This window comes from Thunnus albacares, chromosome 5 (assembly GCF_914725855.1).
Source record: "Thunnus albacares chromosome 5, fThuAlb1.1, whole genome shotgun sequence".
Lineage (NCBI taxonomy): Eukaryota > Metazoa > Chordata > Actinopteri > Scombriformes > Scombridae > Thunnus > Thunnus albacares.
The window spans coordinates 28,065,150-28,082,222 of record NC_058110.1 but is presented as its reverse complement, the minus strand read 5'-3'; the positions used below and the strand labels follow the sequence as shown (position 1 = coordinate 28,082,222).

Genomic DNA, 17,073 nt, shown 5'->3' with positions numbered 1-17,073 from the left:
CCGTGTCAACATGATGCAATTTGAAGATGTGTATGTGTTGAGGATCGAGGCAGCATCTGGGTCAGCCCAGCAACAAGAGATGCACACATCAAATGAGCAACTGCAGCTCCTCAGGCTGTGCTTTCCAGTACAATGCCTTCTGCTCGGTTGTGCATATTATTAGCAGGCGAGTCTAAAACATCACTGCTGACAACCCAAGGCCTTTGAAGCAAACCTTACACACGTATGCAACCCTGTACAGTCACACAACAGTGCATGTCCAGAGTTGGGACCCATGTTAAATCTCTGCTGAAACAATTCATACCAGGAAATTCTCCCACATCGTCACCATCACATTAAATATTTGGTCTCTGATATGTAACAGTGTCACCTGGGTATATGGTTTCAGACCTTACAGCGTCCTGGTTTTGAGTGAAAATGTTAGCAATGTTTGTATGTGCATGTGTGTGTGTGTGTGTGTGTGATGAAGAGAGGGAGGAAAAGAAAAAAAAAGATAGAGACTTTTGTGTCCCGTGGGGTTCTCTCTGATGCATCGGGTGGCATATTGTCAGTGACATCCCAAGTTATTGAGGCTAAGAGCGCATCACTTTACTTGCTCTGCAGAACCGTAATCCACAGAGCTGCAGGAGCTGCTGCTGCTCTGGAGGATTCTGTTAGAGAGAAATCAAACTGTGGCACCTCTTGGTTTTTGGGTCTTCACACAACTTGAGGAAAATTGGGCATCGTCCATTTCCTATTTATAAAATTGCTCTCAAACAAGATAAAAGTCTACTGTGATTGCGATCATCTGATTAAAGATTTGGTGTAGTTAAGTGTCTTTCATCTACGGCTCTGTTTGAATTCTTCCATCTTTCTTCATATGGTTCCTCTTCCTCTCCAATGCTTCACTGATTGATTTCTTCCCATGCCGCTTCTTCCATTCTCTGTAATCCACTGATGTCAGTGTCTCCCTCCTCATACAATGGGATGTAAAGATCACTCTGTATCATGGAGATAAGAAGGAAAAGATTGTTCTTTGATCTTTGTTTCTCAGTCAATCTCTCTGGAAGCTAGCTGTTTGAGTGTGTGCACATGTGCAATATGTGTATAAATATATGTATATATATAGAGAGAGAGCACAGTAGTGTACAAGATTGCCACAGCCAGTAATAAAATATAAAGCACAATGGTATACAGTATCCAACTTCTTTAGACACTGGTCAGATGCATTCATAAAGAGCAGATCGCTGTAATCCAATAAAGGTTCAAAAAAAGTTGCCGAAATCAAGTGTTTCCTTGCCTGGAGGGAGAAACAGGATTTATTTCTAAAAAAGAAACTTAATTTAAGTTTCTTCTGGGAAACCAGGTCTTTAATGTGTGATTTGAATGACGAGTTCTGATCAATGATAACACCTAAATACTTTTATGTTGTGACCATTTAAATTTCAACCCCTTGAGCAGAGATCTTAGGAAGATTAGATGTTAACTCTTTGCCATTTGAAAATAGCATAAATTCAGATTTGTTTGCATTTAATACTAACTTAAGTTGAGTCAAATGGGACTGAACAACATCAAAGGTAGACCGGTGTTTCTCCTATGAGCACTGCTGCTAAAATTTCACACATTCTTTAATATCAATGGACTACTAATGGTTTTCACTTGCACATTGCACAAGCACGATAACACCCTACGTTATTGTGGAATTGTTTTGAGTCATTGACTAGTGCATCAAATCCCAGAATCCTTTAAGGAATAGGGCAGTGCGTAATGTGAGCGAGTGTGAGAGAGTGAGCGGCAGAAAAGTGACGGTGAATGTGAGTGGAGCAGAAGAAAAGGTTAGCAGTAAGTGGTCAATCTGGCAGTAAATGTACAATATAGGGTACAGTGTGTCAGTTAATAAATGTTGCCACTCCTCAAGACAGAGAAAAGTCTCATCTGTCGTTTCTCCAATTATGTTAGTGTTAGTTTGTACTACTGAGGGCGATGAGCAATAGATAACTGTATCATCTGCATAAAAATGGAATGCAGCATTTGATAAATTATCACAAAGATTAGTAACATATATGGAGAACAGCAGTGGTCCTGGTGTGGAACCCTGGGGGACGCCTTTTGATATAGGGAGAAAGGAAGAGAAAGACCCAGCAAACTCTACACATTGTGTTCTAGCTGACAAGTAATTTGAAAACCAACTTACAGCATGCTCCGATAAGCCATTATTGAAGAGTCTATCCACTAAGGTGATATGGTCATCTGTGTCAAACGCCTTGGACAAGTCAATAAAAACAGCTGCACAACATTTTTTGCAGTCCAATGCCTCAATAACTTATAAATAACCACTTTAATAGCAGCTGTTAGTGTGCTGAGTTGTTTTCTAAAGCCTGACTGATGTGATAAAATACCATTTGTGTCTTCAAATTCTTTAAGTTGTTCGCTAACAAACTTTTCAAGGACTTTAGCTAAAACACATAATTTAGAGATTGGCCTGTAGTTATCAACAACTGAGGGATCCCCTCCTTTCAGCAAAGGGAGAACATAGGCAGATTTCCATATGTTAGGAGTTTCATTGCTGGAAAGGGTAAGATTAAAGATATGAGTCAGAGGTTCTGCTATAAAGTCTACAGCTAACTTGAGAAAGTAAGGATCAAGCTTGTCAGGACCTGTGGATTTGTTAGGATCTAGTTGCTTTAAGGCTGTGAGTGGGTATTTTTGTTTGTTTCGGGGGGCTTGTGCGTGTGTGTTTGTGCAGATAGACAGAGGGAGATTTCAAACCACAGAGATGGCAAACAGCAGCCGGCTTTTGATAATGCAGAGGCAGAAGGGGGGACTCTCTTTCTCTGCGTCGCATCCAGACGGCCTCCACACAACAGATCAGCCAGATGAACAATGGGGGCGAGGAGGAAATGTGCTCGGAGGCTGACGGGCACGTGCACACACACAAACATGGATAACCACACTCCTCCCTTCCTGAGCTCTGCTGCATTATGTTAGCATTTTTATCCAGTAATTTTATCTTGTTTGTATGCCTCACAAGGGCGCACTAACCTCACTGTTAGATGGTTAGAGCTGTGCATTTTAGAGTAGACTACAGCTACTGGGATATCAGAGCCTAGAGATAAAAGAGAACCAAGTAGCTAAAGAAACAGGTGCCTAAGCCGAAAGACACCTTGTTAAAAATCTCACTCTTTTCATCCTTTCTCCTATCCTTTCTCTCTCTCTCTCTCTCTCTCCTCTTCCTATCATATTCCCTGATTGTAATTCTGGAAATGCAATGCCTTCGTAGTAGTGGACAACAGAGGTCTCCATGGCGTGTTAAAGTCAGTTTTGCCATCTTAAACTGGTTCATCTTTCTGTTGTTTGTTAGTTTCTTCTGTTGCGGTGCTTTTCTGACAGGCAGCCTCTACTCTGTTGTGCATGCGACTGTGCCAATGCTCTATTCTCAGAGTATGGCTCTGTATTGAACTGTGACTCATTGGTAAAGTGACATTAATTGTTTCCTGGTTAACAGCTTGCCCAAAGACGACAAATTCCACAAAAATAATCATGACGCACAAACTCAGATAATTGGTATGTGAGCTATTGGTCTTATAAACAGAGCTTATTCAAGGTTGCTTTTGTACCACACTGATCAAAACAGTTTGAAGCTGCAACAGACTGACCTTTCTTAGAAAAGCTGAATTAGTCAGTCAAACCTTTTTATCTACTAATGGTACCAGATGAAAAGCTGGGGGATCACCAGTCATCATCATCATGATCTTCTGGTCACCATGGATATCAGTATTATATATTCGGGCAATCCATTCAATAATTGTCAAAACATTCCACTCAAAACCACAAATGTCAACCTCATGGTGGTGCAGGATGAAAAGTCAGGGTAACACCAAAGTCATGAGGATAAATGGTTCCCAGACAATGTATCCTCAATCCATGGAGATATTTCTAGAGCTGCCTCTGACCAAAGATTTTCCCAGTCGACTAATAGTCATTAGTTCAAGTCATTAGTCGACTAGTTATTGCATGCTTATGATATTAATTTCATTATTTGAATATATATTTTTTGAGGCATCAGAAAATGGTTTGAGTTCCAGGGCTGACACAGAATGTTATAAGTTACATTGTTAACACTGTGCTTCATTGCAGAGAAACACAAAATAGTAATAATAAGCCTTTAAAATATAAATTTTACAAGAGCATGCACAATGCAAGCCGCCTGTTAATGACAATGAATGTGTTGGAACAAACAGGAAGGAGACTTTTACCTTTTTCAGTTGCGTGGGTCAGTTAAGAGCCTCCATCTCTCATTTTAGCCAGTATCCCAGCAGGAAAGTGCAGAAGCTGACAGATATTTCCAGAGGAATCAGTGCTTCTGTTATCACAGCGGATCGGGTCACTGACTGAGTGATGAAACGATGCCATTGGTTGATGGCATAACTTTATTGGTTGTGTGTTGCCCTTTCCTCTGTGCATCGTTTCAAATTAAAAGCCCTCTAGCGTTACATACACAGTCCAGCCATATTAAGGTTTGACCTAATTTTGTCAAGGCGCAACTCCCGAATGGAGTTTTCCCCCTGCGACTAACTGACAAATGAAAACTTGGTCAAGTAAGACTCTTCTCATAGACTAATGGTTGGTTGACCATTAGGGAGCAGCCCCAGATATTTCACTGGATAAGTCAAACCCTTGACCGGCAGGTGGCACTATATGGAAAATGGATGACACCAGTGTGCAACCACTGCAGTGGTGGTGGGAGTGTCCACTGAGCTGCACTTCACCAGACAGACCGCAGGGCAGATAGCAGTGCTCAGGGAAGCAGTTGGACATGAATACTGGGCGAAGGAGAGGTTAATATAATGATCTGTCAGTCTGCTTCACATCACAAGAAGAGGACAGGAGAGGGGAGAAGGCCCCACCCGCTCAGGATGACCACGGGGTGGCTGTGACTGTTCTTTCACTTCACTCTGCCCCGGCCAAGGATCCAAAGGGGACAGACAAGACAAGAGGCTCAAGCTTCATTTCAGCTTTTTGTTAAATGTCTTTCTCCAAGCCACAAGAGGATCGGAAAGGACAATTTCAAGGTCACTTCTCACTGTCTCAAAGCTTTTATACCTTTGTCACATGTGAGACAGAATACCTTGAATTAATATGAGCTCACCCTCTTCAACAATAATTCATTATACCCACCTACACACACTGGCTGGCTGCTGTGAACTTGTTAGATTGTATACACACATGCTCCAAGGATCAACAGAATAGGTGTGTACTATTAAATGAGCCAAGACAGCACTGAGCCAGTTTTATCTCAGACATGTAACTAATGGATATTTAGTGCAGTCGGCCAACAATAGCAGGCAAGCCATCCAGAGCCAAGAATATATTTCTGAAAAGCTGAGTGCTTTGGGACACCATCTGTGTCTATTGCCAAGTGCGCTGATGATTATCACATTGACTATAATAAGCCCGCAACATTAAGCCTGTACGCAATGTGTAGCAAGACCATTCCTTTCAATTATCCGCTAAAAGAGTTGATCATGCTATTCTGCCACGGGTGCAGGGATAATGCCATTGTCCTTGTGGCACAATGAGCTAAAAATAGTATCATAAAGAGTCACTTTTGTAGCACCTTGATGTCACGATATCTATAGAAATTTGATACCCATGGCTTCCATTAAACATGTTTAAAATTGTGATGTAAAATTTGCAACAATGGTTTTGCTGTGTACCAATACAGCTTAGGTACGATTTGGAGAAGTGGATGTTATATAAGCAGGTTTTCAAACTGGTCATTAGCCATTTTTAAACCAAAACACCCAGCTTGTGCAGACTGACCTTATATCTAGATATGGTCCAACTAATTGGATTTCAAGAGGGGTGTATCCAACCTGACGAGAGAAAAGGGTTGACTGGGGACATTGATTTTCCTTCATGTAACTTTTTTCATCCCAAAGCCTACCTCCAACTACAATCAATCTCTGGGGCTCTGCAGCCACTAATTGACTTCACGGTGACTCCTTTTTTGCCAACCAATTACAGCACTCAGCTTAAACAGGGGCTGTAAGAGCAACAGAGCTTGTTTCAGATGGGATCACACCTGTACACCTTTCCCGTTTTGAGGTAAAGTGTTTAAGGGGATGTAGTAGTGCTACCTCTATTACTTGCAGTGAACATGAGCATGGGTTTGGGGGATGACAAACATGTCTGCTTGTCTGCGCCTGCTGCTCTCTGGAGAGAAAAGAAATCATACCAGAATGGTTAATCTCATTGTCTCTCTGCCATTTTTAAGGGTAAAGTGACGCAACTGGGTGTCCCCTTAGATGCCAGTACACTGTTGATTCCCTTTCAGCCTGCCTGTCACACAGAATGAGGCAGGACATTCTGTTGCCCTGAATTGCCAAATGAACCTAACAAGGTGGTAATTAGCAGATGGTGGGGGTTTTCTCACTGTTTCCGGAGCGGCGCTACTGTCAGGGAATTGCCTCATTAGACGCCCACTGACACCCCTGCTGGTGACATTTCTGCATTGCTATCCTCTCATTTAGGAAAACCATTGTGTCTTTGCAATCTCATTGTAATTTAAATGCCTGTTTACCGGGTGCCTGGGTAAATATCTCTACAGCTAGTCAATTGTTTGGCCTTGGTGAAGTGAGGGCACAGTGGTGTGCCAAGAAGCGAGCCGAGCTGCAAAGAGAGGGGTGTTTTTTTTTGCTTTCGGTGAAATGTTTCTAGTGTCCGATTCATGCAGTAAAGCTCATTAGCCTTCGAAATAATTGTGGACGCTCTAAAATCTTTGATGTGCCAGGACCCTATAGCAGAAACATGTCAAACGTGCTCTGTGTCTGCTAAACTTGTCTTATAATGCTAGGACAGAAGCTTATGTCGGATCTTTTGGCTGGAAAAACATCTTCACTACTCTCAATAAAGGAGTTTTTGTAAAACGCTTCAATAGTTTTGACATGAGTTACAGAAAATGACAGATGGCGAGGTGAGGTGAGCTGAGAGTAGCAGTTTCCCATGGCAAACATACCAAACTGTAAGCGTCCTAGGGGATCGAGGAAGGATGATGAGCAGCAGCATGTGCTTTGTTTTCATTTCTGTGTGTCATAGACAGACAGAGTTGGGTTTTGTTTGCACATCCATACAGTTTTTCCTCTCCCTCTTCCTCCATATGTGTAAATACCGAAAACTAATCGACTCGAACAGAGCTGGAGCAAATGCTCGGTTTTTTATTTACCTTTTGTGTGACTGATGCAAGAGGCAAACGCACACACTGAGAGGGGCTGCGGCGGCGGTAGGCAGCAACAGGTAGATACGCGCATCACTTGAAAGTAGAGGCTCGAGATGCGACGGAAAGAAAGAAAATAAAAGTGACCAGCAGTGGAAGAATGGAAAAAGGAGAGATGCATGGAAGGCTGATAGCTGTTCAGCAAGTGATCTCAAACATAGGTGTGAGGAGCCCTGAGGGGGGGGGATCTGCCAGGGCTGTTGAATCTCTGCAGCGAGGGGAAGCAAAGACGAGCAGTCAGAGATGGAGTGATAGAATAATGATGAAAGGGCAGGAGGAGAGAGAGAGGTAGGGCGAGTTTCCACGTGTGTTCCCATGCTTCATCATTACTCCTCTCTGCAAACTGCAAACATCCCCCCCACTCCCTCCACCCTGCCCTTTCTCGCTCCCTCTATTTTTAATCATTCTCCATCCTTCAACTCCAGCCCCCCCCCCCCCCTGCTTTTTTTTTTTTTTTTTGCCCACCAACTCCCCCCATGTATGAGAGAGAGAGAGAGTGTCTAATAGCCAGATGACAAGGCACAAAGGCCTCCATTGTGTCCCACATGCCTCGTACTACCAGCCTGGCTGGCCAGTGATGCGCTGCCTTGTAACCTAGCGGGAATCCGAGAGTTGCAGCTCCCTCCCTTTCTCTCTTTCTCTCTCTCTCTCCGTCTCTGGAGATATGATGTAGCACGCTAACGCAACCTGACAGGCGGGCCACAAAGCCTACCCTGTTAGAGGCACTTGAGTGGGAGTTTGCTTTGGGCAGGGGAGGTGATTTGCATGTGTTTGTGTATGAGAGAGAGAGAGAGAGAAAGAGAGAGATTGATTTTGTTGACCCAGTGGGGTATCTACTCACAGGAATCCCGTGGTAATAATTAGTACCCCCTCATTGTCCGTACTGAAACCAGCTGATCTTTCAAGGCAGTGTGTGAAAACGGATCCAGAGCGGCATTCCCGAGCATGATGGAAGCCCCGGTAGAGGCTGAATCACTCCCATCCCCTTTTAACATGGGAACCGACCTAACCTGGTAGGGGAGGGGAGGGATGCACAGCTCTGCATATTGTTTGTGTGTGTTAGACTTTGGGGTTTTTTCGTGTCTCATAGCTTCTGGGAACACGGACCGCAGGCTTGTGGTTTTCGAGTTGTGATGCGTAGCCAGACCCAGCTTTTGTTTCCTTGACCTAAATTCCTCACATTCATTGTGCCAGTAAAAAGTCTATAGAGTTACATAATGGAGAGCCATGCTTCTCTTGGCCCTGGCCCTCACTTGTACCTCTGCCATGTTGCAGTTTACTGGACTGTTTCAACTTAAGTAAAGCGGCAGGCACACGCAGAGCGGCTAGAAATTCCAAAAATCACTTGTATTATTTGCTCATGTGCGCTCGCAGAGCAAAAGCCTAAAATATTGAGTTGTTTTGAACACTCAGTAAGCATGTTGAGTACGTCGAAGCAACACAAAACCCTCTCATCAGAAATGTGCTCAACACTACTTTTTGGCAGATGTTAAGGGGGGGGAGAATCAACCCCTCCATAACCAGCACAAAATAATGCTGCTGATCTGCAGTCACAGCGGTAGTCATTTTTATCCCTTCAGGGAATGAATACGAGAACTTCATTTAATTTACAACATTTTTGAAATTAGGTAGGCAATAGCTTTTTATTCCCCAGCAGCCAAGTCTATCCTTCAATGCTTCCTGCTGAAAATGGGTGTCATAAAAAAAAAATACTGGTCTAGTTTCAGAGTAGAACTCATTTAGAGTGCAGGATGCGGAAGATGCTCTTCACTTTAAAAATGTCATTTCTTTCACTGTGGGAATATTTCTCTTTGTTACTATGCAGTATGATTATTTTTTATTCGGTTTCTTCCTTCCAATTTCAAATGGTTTGAACCAAGCTGCTCGTTTGAAAGAGGAAATCTTTGGGCAGAAATATGTGTGACTAGAAACTGAATATGAATTATTTATATTTGAATTTGAATTGCTCGACTTAAATAATTGCATCGAAAAACTGAATTTGAATCATGTCATTTGTATTGTTTCATTTGAATAATTGCGTTGAAAAACTGAATGTGAAGAGCATCATTTGAAATTGAATGTATTGGTTTGGAATTGAATCCCAATAAACTGAATGTAATATTATGAAATGGAATTAATTTGCTCTGAAACTGTATTTGATCCTCACTGAAAATTCAACTCTCTGCTTCCACATTCAGTTCTCACAATTCAAATTCAGTTCTTGCAGTTATATTCAGTGCACCTACATACACATCCGGTCGTTGATGGAGACTAATCGAGTGCAGATTCATAGAACTCCTTTTTGGCCAATCAGCATCTATGTTTTTGACCATTTCCTTCCTGACTCCAATAACATGAAGATGTTGAAGGTACGAGCAAAGCGCGCCATTTTCTCTGTTGTGGGCTGCATGAACCAACACAAAAGTCTTCATGTTCTCCCATCATCTGAGGAAGTGAAGACCCAGTGGATTAACTTCATTTTTGATGGAAATGTCCCCACAACAACTGGAAAACTCAGTACAATGAAGGATTTACCTCAAAACTGAAGCTCAAGGATGGATCGATACCGATTTCAAACTTGGAACCTGTAAGTTTTTTATGTTGCTTTACTGTTTATTTTGCATGTTAGCCTGTTGAACTTGTCATTAGCACGTTCCTTGTTTAACGTGGCTAGCGTCTATTGTAGGAGTTTGTAATATTGAGGGACAGTCAAGAGAAATTGTGTGAATGTTAAGCCTTATTTGAAGACAATTAAATAACCAGAGTAGTAGATTGGATGTGGGTAAGAAGAATCCATCTTGTCAGGCTTCAAGTTATGTGCTTGTGTCCGAACCACCGGTGGTTTGGACCAATCAGCATCCTTAAAACTACCGGCAGCTACAGGCGTGGTTTAGGTGTGACGACAGCAAGAAGCGATAGCCTATGATAGACGGTGATAAACAGATGATTCACAGATACACTAATTACTGTAATACTAGTATTCGTGACAATACTGCAGCTCTGGTGCAGTTCCAGTGTAAAATATAGGAATACTGTCAACAGCCCTAGATCTCTCCTGTTGTAGTCATACAGTCTTTTTTCACAGGGAACTTACTTATACTGAATTTATGAGATTTTGATATGTCACATCACAAATTACAGTCGAAGTCAAATGCTCTGTGTAGTCAATTTCTTCCTCCATACTTGATAAAAACGATTTTTTTTGTCATTTATTTCACTGCTTGTAGCTGTTGCCATAACTACACATTCGGAGATGATATCAGAGGAAACTATAACTCTTTCCTGCATACAGGCCAGCACATCACTACAGTTACCTGCAACAAGGGATGTTGCCTGCCAGACCGACCCACAGCTGTTGCAGCTATTAGTAGTATTTAAAATGTAACATTTCTATGTATTTGTCTTATGTTATTTTGCTTGGTGTTCATGAAAAATACAATTCTGTTACAGCTGTCCAGGCTACTGTGTCCTGCAAAGACTTTGTTTGGTGTTGGCACATCCACTCTTCCCTATGCTGCTCCTCAGGCCTCTCTAACAACCACACCAATAAAGAAACCTCATCTGGATCTTGAGGAAGAGGAAGAGGAAGAGGAGGAGGGGGAGAGGGAGGGCTGGATGCTACATATGACCCTGCAGACTCGGTCACAGCTTCGAGAGGGTCGACAGACATGTTATGAGTTACTCAAATATCCCTACAAGTGTGTGTGTGTATGTTGCCAGTTTATTGGCTGAAATGAATTCAGTCTAATTCAGTATGTGAACCTTTTTTGTAATGTTATTTCAGGCTCAGTGGCAGTTCTGTCTAGAACAGTCTTCAGTGATGTGGGGAAGCTGAGCCATCGCCACTGAGGCCTTCCACTGTGTAATGAAAGAGTTTTGCTTGTAATCCTGGCTTGTGATTTGTGGCTATATGAATAAAACTGACTCGACTAGAAATAATTACTTCATGAATGTTTCACATCTTCTGTAGTTTCATATTGCACTTTCCACCCCCCTCACACCCTGATTATTATTGTAAGTGTTTACATTACGTAAGTTACTGTAACGTTACACGCTAACATGTTATCTCTGTATCTCTTCACAACAAATGCTTTCTACTTCACTGAGCTCTGTAGGTCATTTCTCACAAATGTACCTGTTACATGTAAAGACAAACGTAAAACAGAGCGTATGTTTACAGTTTAGAGACTTTATGCATAAATACTAAGCTAACATTATGTGACAGAGACATATAAATAGCAGTGTTTCCCTCAGGAAAACATCAGGAAGTTGTTCATTTCGCCACGATTTCTGATCAGATTCCTGCTCGAACATGTACGGTTGTGAAGTTTTCAGTTTGGAAGCAGTTATTGATGTGATATTCACGGTACAAGTGCACCTCTGTGAACCTGCACTCGATTGCTTTTCCTTGACAACTGAATATGTGTCTCAGTGAAATGAAACTGAATTGCAAAAACTCAACTTTTCAGTGAGGATCAAACACAGTTTCAGAGCAACTGAACTCAATTTTATAATATTACATTCAGTTTCAAGTTCACTGGAATTCACTTCCAAACTAATACATTTCATGTCAAATTATGCTTTTTCGATGCAATTATTCAAGTTGAGCAATTCAAATTCAAATATAAATGATTCAAATTCAGTTTCTAGTGACATATTTCATAGAAATCTTGTATGTGTGTGTGTGTGTGTATATATTGGTGAATATATTTGAATGAGAGTTGAAAAATGTGTCATATTGAAATCAAAGGAAGTTTTTAGTGTGCAGTTGATCAGTGAAGTAATGGAAATAAAATGTCAGACACACAAGCCAAAAAAACTGTGATGGAATATTCATCAGCAGATTAGCCAACAGCAGAATTAGTCTCTGAATGGGGAAAAAAAAAAAATCATGTATTTACAATCTCTGTAGGTGTCTTGCTGGGAGAGGTGTATTATCTTACTGACGGATGTTCCTCGCAGCAGTTAATGCAGATCACATTTGGAGTCTGGAGGACATTACTCAGAGTCTGGCTTCTGCTAGATTTTTGATTTCACAACATTTTCTGACCTGAAGAAGTTCTACAACATCTTGTGTCATAGAGACTGTATAACAGACATTGACAGAGAACATTACCACATACTGACCTCGCGGGGCTGCGTTTGAGACGACGCAGATGTACAACATGACTAGATTTTTATGAGGCACGTTGCGAGTATTACTGCAGCTGTGATAAGTGTCAGAACAACCGCAATGTGTTTTGTGTAAAAAAAAAAAAAAAAGTGGACCATAGTGCTCGCTGCTTCTGTCTGTGTAAGGTTAATTGTGTACCCCCCACCTGCTAGGCAACTTTGAGGAAGAATGGCCAGTTATTGATGTGCAAAGTGTAACTGAAGTCATATTCAAAGTGCATCCTATGTGTCTCTTCGTGTGGAAGAGGCTCCTGCTCCACACACACACAGCTGGAGTCCACACAAAGGAAGAGCACTACTATAGCAAACACAAGGGGAATTCTCTCAGTTTCTTCCTTCTCTCTTTATCTCTCTCTTTCCTGTCGCTGACGCTCTGTCGCTCCGAGGAGAAAAACTCGGTGATGACGACTGTGCAGCCGCTAAACTTCCTCAGACTTTTCTCAAACTGCTGTTGCTCCTCAGCGTCTGGTTTTTAATGAAAGAGCACATTAAATGTTTCACTGATATATCTACCGTCTTTGCCGCTTGGGTCTCTACTTAGCACCTTCTCAGGTACAAGTAACCGCGGTTTGGACGAGGACCCTTTTGGTTTGGGGCTTGTAGCATGTGTTGTTGTCTGCCATAGGAGTGCGGTTTAGCTCGTTAAGTCTTTTTAATTGTCTCAAAAATCAAATCAAACGAGTGGATGTTTTGTAAACGAGCGCCCTCCTACGTGATTTTAATTGTCGGACTGACCCCGGATCTCTCTTTCCTCTCTTCTAGGTAAGGTGTTGAATACTGATTTGCGTCACTACCTCAGTCTGCAGTTCCAGAAGGGCTCTCTGGACCATAAGCTCCAGCAGGTGATCAGGGACAACCTGTACCTGCGCACCATTCCCTGTGAGTATCTTCCACAGCCTTGGGCACCTACGTATGTTTTCCCTCCTCTGTCTGCACATTGCTTGTTGCCCTGTGACCCCTCCAGATGGAGTCTGGTCTGTTCTCATCTGTAGCACTATTTGCACCATCCTACTTTTTTCTTGCCTGCCTTTCCTTAAAAAAAAAAAAACACCTTAACTCATTTCACACTGACTGCCCCCCTTCCCTCCCTAACATCAGTTGATTTAATAAATGACATAGATAAACAGAAAGGTCCGTATAATATGAATTTTAAATTGAAGTTGGCTGAAAAACTCTTCACTTAATAGTCTTAACATCATTAGTAAAGCACCCAGTATTCGGCTTAATGTGACACTAATGTCTTAGGAAACAGTAGCGTAGCCAGAAATATTCATTTAGGTGCGCATGTGGGATATAAAATGTGCAGAAAACAAACTGACAGTGTGCCACATACATAAATTAAGTAAGCATCACGTATCCAACAATATAGCAAAGTGTGAGATTAACAAAGCTTAACTTCATTTAGAAGCTATTATTACATTAAAAACTCCTCCCTCAGCTAAGAACACAATAGGCTGCACCAGCAGGTCCCATTTCAAAAATTACTTCTGCCATCAAAAAGCACAATTTGTACAAAAAGCACATTAGTATGACCTACATGTGTCAGCACATCTTCAGGGTTTAAAGCAATAAGAAACAGCCACTGAGCTGGGATGTGTCATGTCCAATGCTTCCAGACTTTTTAGCAGAATTGAATGAAAAAACAGAGAAGAGTCACAGAAATGTAGCTGCAGGATTTTAGTGAAATAAACTCCAGCAGTATTTGCATATTACAGTACGCACAGAGGACCAAGTGCTTACTGTAGGTTCGACATAGCTTTAAATCCAAAGGCATGATTATCACAAATGTAATAGAAATGTCCCCAAATAGTGTGGATACTATATTTAACTGATCTTAGAATGTAAATTGTTATTTTTCTGTTTCTGCTTTCTGCAGAGCTGAAGTTTAATCCCATAGCGAGACATGATGGAACAACACCTCATCGCTTGTTAGAAATCTGTCTCTGAGAGATCTGATGTGCTTACAGACATACATACATAATTTGGCGGAGTGGGTCGTTAGGAGGGAAACAGTAGCTAACTCATCCGGAAAATCACTCCAACCGGGTGTGCAATCTACATATTATAATTAGGCTATTGCACAATTCTTTTATTTACTTAGCAAACAGAAATATATAAGCTACAAGCCAACAAAGCTTATACTCTGATACAGGTCTGAACTCTACATTAACAGATCGAAAACCTTGTGTTCACATAAGAATGAATAGTAGGCAAATACTTATGAGATTGTAAAACAAGAGTAAACACAGCTTGAAAACAAATCATGAATGAAGACATTTTCAGGGCCAACCAGCCGACCTTCTGTGCAGGCCCCAAACAATCACAAATCACAGACAAGCAGCAGCGACAGGTGATTTAACAACCAGCAAATAACTTATTCAAAGCCTCGGAGGGCTCCAAGGACCTCAACCAACACAACAACAGCTTCAGCGTCCAGACAAACCGTTAACATCTACGCAGCGAGGAGTTAAATAAAGTTACACGCAGAGAGCCACGGCGGGATATTTAACCAGCATGAAAGAAACCGAAGCGAGCACAAAGACACAGAGAGACGCAACAAGAGGGTATATTTGACTCGTGTTTTTGAAGTCCATGCTCTGTCTTTCACAGAAATGAAGTATCTTATAACTTACGTTCTGTCGCTTCTGCTCCTGTGCTGGTATTTCAACCAAACCAATTTCTGATGTCCATTTTGGCCACCAAAAAAACTTCAAGTCAAGTGTGACACATCACAACAGTGATCATTTGACCATCTGAAAAGGCTGTGACAACCTGTCAGAGGTCAAAGATCATCAGTCAGGGCGGGGCAGCCGTCAGTGACTTAGCAGGCAGGAAGTTCAAATGCACCAATGATCAAACACATCCTGGTCTGGCTGTGTGTTTTTTATTTTTATGATTATGCTGAATGTTCCAGCTTGAGATTTAGGTGGCACAGGCACACCCAGACACATCCGTGGCTAAGTGGGTGCTAGGAAAAACCCTGTGTAGACTGTGATGTGGAAGGCTAACATAATCTACCATGAGTAAAATATGCTTTAAGACTTCAGGGCTTGTGCAAAAGAAACTGTATTGGAATCAAGGGAATTGACACACTTTCTCGGTTTTAATGTTTAAATTAGGAAAAAGGAGTTTCAGGACTGAATATTTGAAGTATTGAACCAAGAGAGACATTTATTTGCACTTTCTGATTATAGCCCAACTTTGGTTATCTTATAATTAAAGGTGTGAGAGACTACTGCGAAGTTTGAGCTCCATTCTGTCTTTACTTTATACACTTGAGTTGTTTTGGGGTTTTTTTTTTATTTTTTTAAGAGTCTGCTGCACCACTACTTTCAGAACAGAGGAATAATTAAGCAGGACAGAAGGATTCTGTTTTTATACCCCAGCGATTTTAAAACGGACAAGTCCAACAGGCGTGAATGGAAGAGCAGCTGCAATTCTCTGGGCTGCACAGCTGCGTTAAAAAAACATTTTTACCACTCATCACTGCCCCAGACAATGTTGATTATCTGTTTAACTCTCAGTTTGCATTTCGAAAGCTCTCGCGTCAGACGGTTTGCGTAGAGGAAAATTAATCTTAATGGCGTATTTTAAACTTTCACTCAATGTGCAAGTGAAACGCTAATGACTAATTGGAGATGGAGATGTCATAATCAGCAGGGCATTCTAATTTCTCATCTTACTGATTTAATTTGCCTGCAGATCTTCACTTCTCATTAGCTATTTAAAAAGTAAAAGTATTCACATCACAACAATAGTTGTACTCAATTTCTGCCCGTCATCTTAAAGATTATAAATCTCTTACATCTTTACCCAATTCTGAGTCTAGTGAGTCGAATCTTTGATGTAAAAACTCGCGCCATGCTTATCCCATGTGAGACATCATCGTAGTCTGGCTTCAGTAGCTCAGCATATGTCCCCCTGTCCACTCTTGTCCGCTCATGCAAGCCTGTGCCACACCGGGTTATCACAGGGCACGGAGCCACGGCGACCTCGGCGAGGAGCCTAAATAGCCCACTACAGAACGAACGCCTGTGCTCATTACAGCATCCCGAACCTGGCATCTCAGAGTGAGAGAAGCATGACTTCCCTCTCCCAGTACACACACAGCGAGGTTTCATTAAAAGTCGTGCTCGCCTCCCACAAGAGATGACAGGAGCTCAAAACAGTGCCAGGGGTCCAAGGCGCCGCATAATCCTCGAAGCTTGGCTGAATCCCAACCTCCAACCCCACCTGTCTCCTTCTCAGGGCATTAATATCCGTCATGGCAATCAGCTCCACGAGTCTAATCGGAAGATAACAAAAAAAAAAAAAATGAGGAAGGAAGTGTAAAAAGAAAAAAAGCACCCCAGGTTTTCAATCCTTGCACTTTCTCTCTTTTGAGAAGATTGAAGAGTGCTCCTTTTAAGTTTTTAAGCTGCTGAGACAAAAGACAGAATATAGCTTTGCACTGATGTAGCTCATCACTTAATGGAGACTGCTAAGTTAAAAGTAAGTGAAGTAAAAGTCAAAAATTGCAGAAAATGTTTTTCCTTACATATCTTATAATGAGATTGCATTAAACCATTGTGACCTGTACTTTTCATAAATGTAAACCTCAGGAAATAAACGGAGATGTTACAAGGTCAAACAGAGCATATGCCACC

The 17,073-nt window shown here is 41.7% G+C and overlaps 1 protein-coding gene and 1 long non-coding RNA gene across 2 annotated transcripts in view; both read left to right on the top strand.

Moving 5' to 3' along the window:
• magi3a (membrane associated guanylate kinase, WW and PDZ domain containing 3a) overlaps positions 1-17,073 on the top strand; it is a 121,183-nt gene that overhangs the window by 61,896 nt on the left and 42,214 nt on the right. Inside the window, exon 2 of the mRNA XM_044350744.1 lies at positions 13,190-13,306. Within this exon, the coding sequence (XP_044206679.1) occupies positions 13,190-13,306 (117 nt within the window). The remainder of the gene's footprint in view (positions 1-13,189; positions 13,307-17,073) is intronic.
• On the top strand, positions 9,771-11,197 carry LOC122981915. The gene is made up of 2 exons (XR_006403360.1): positions 9,771-9,842; positions 10,706-11,197. It is a non-coding gene; the product is annotated as an uncharacterized LOC122981915 (long non-coding RNA).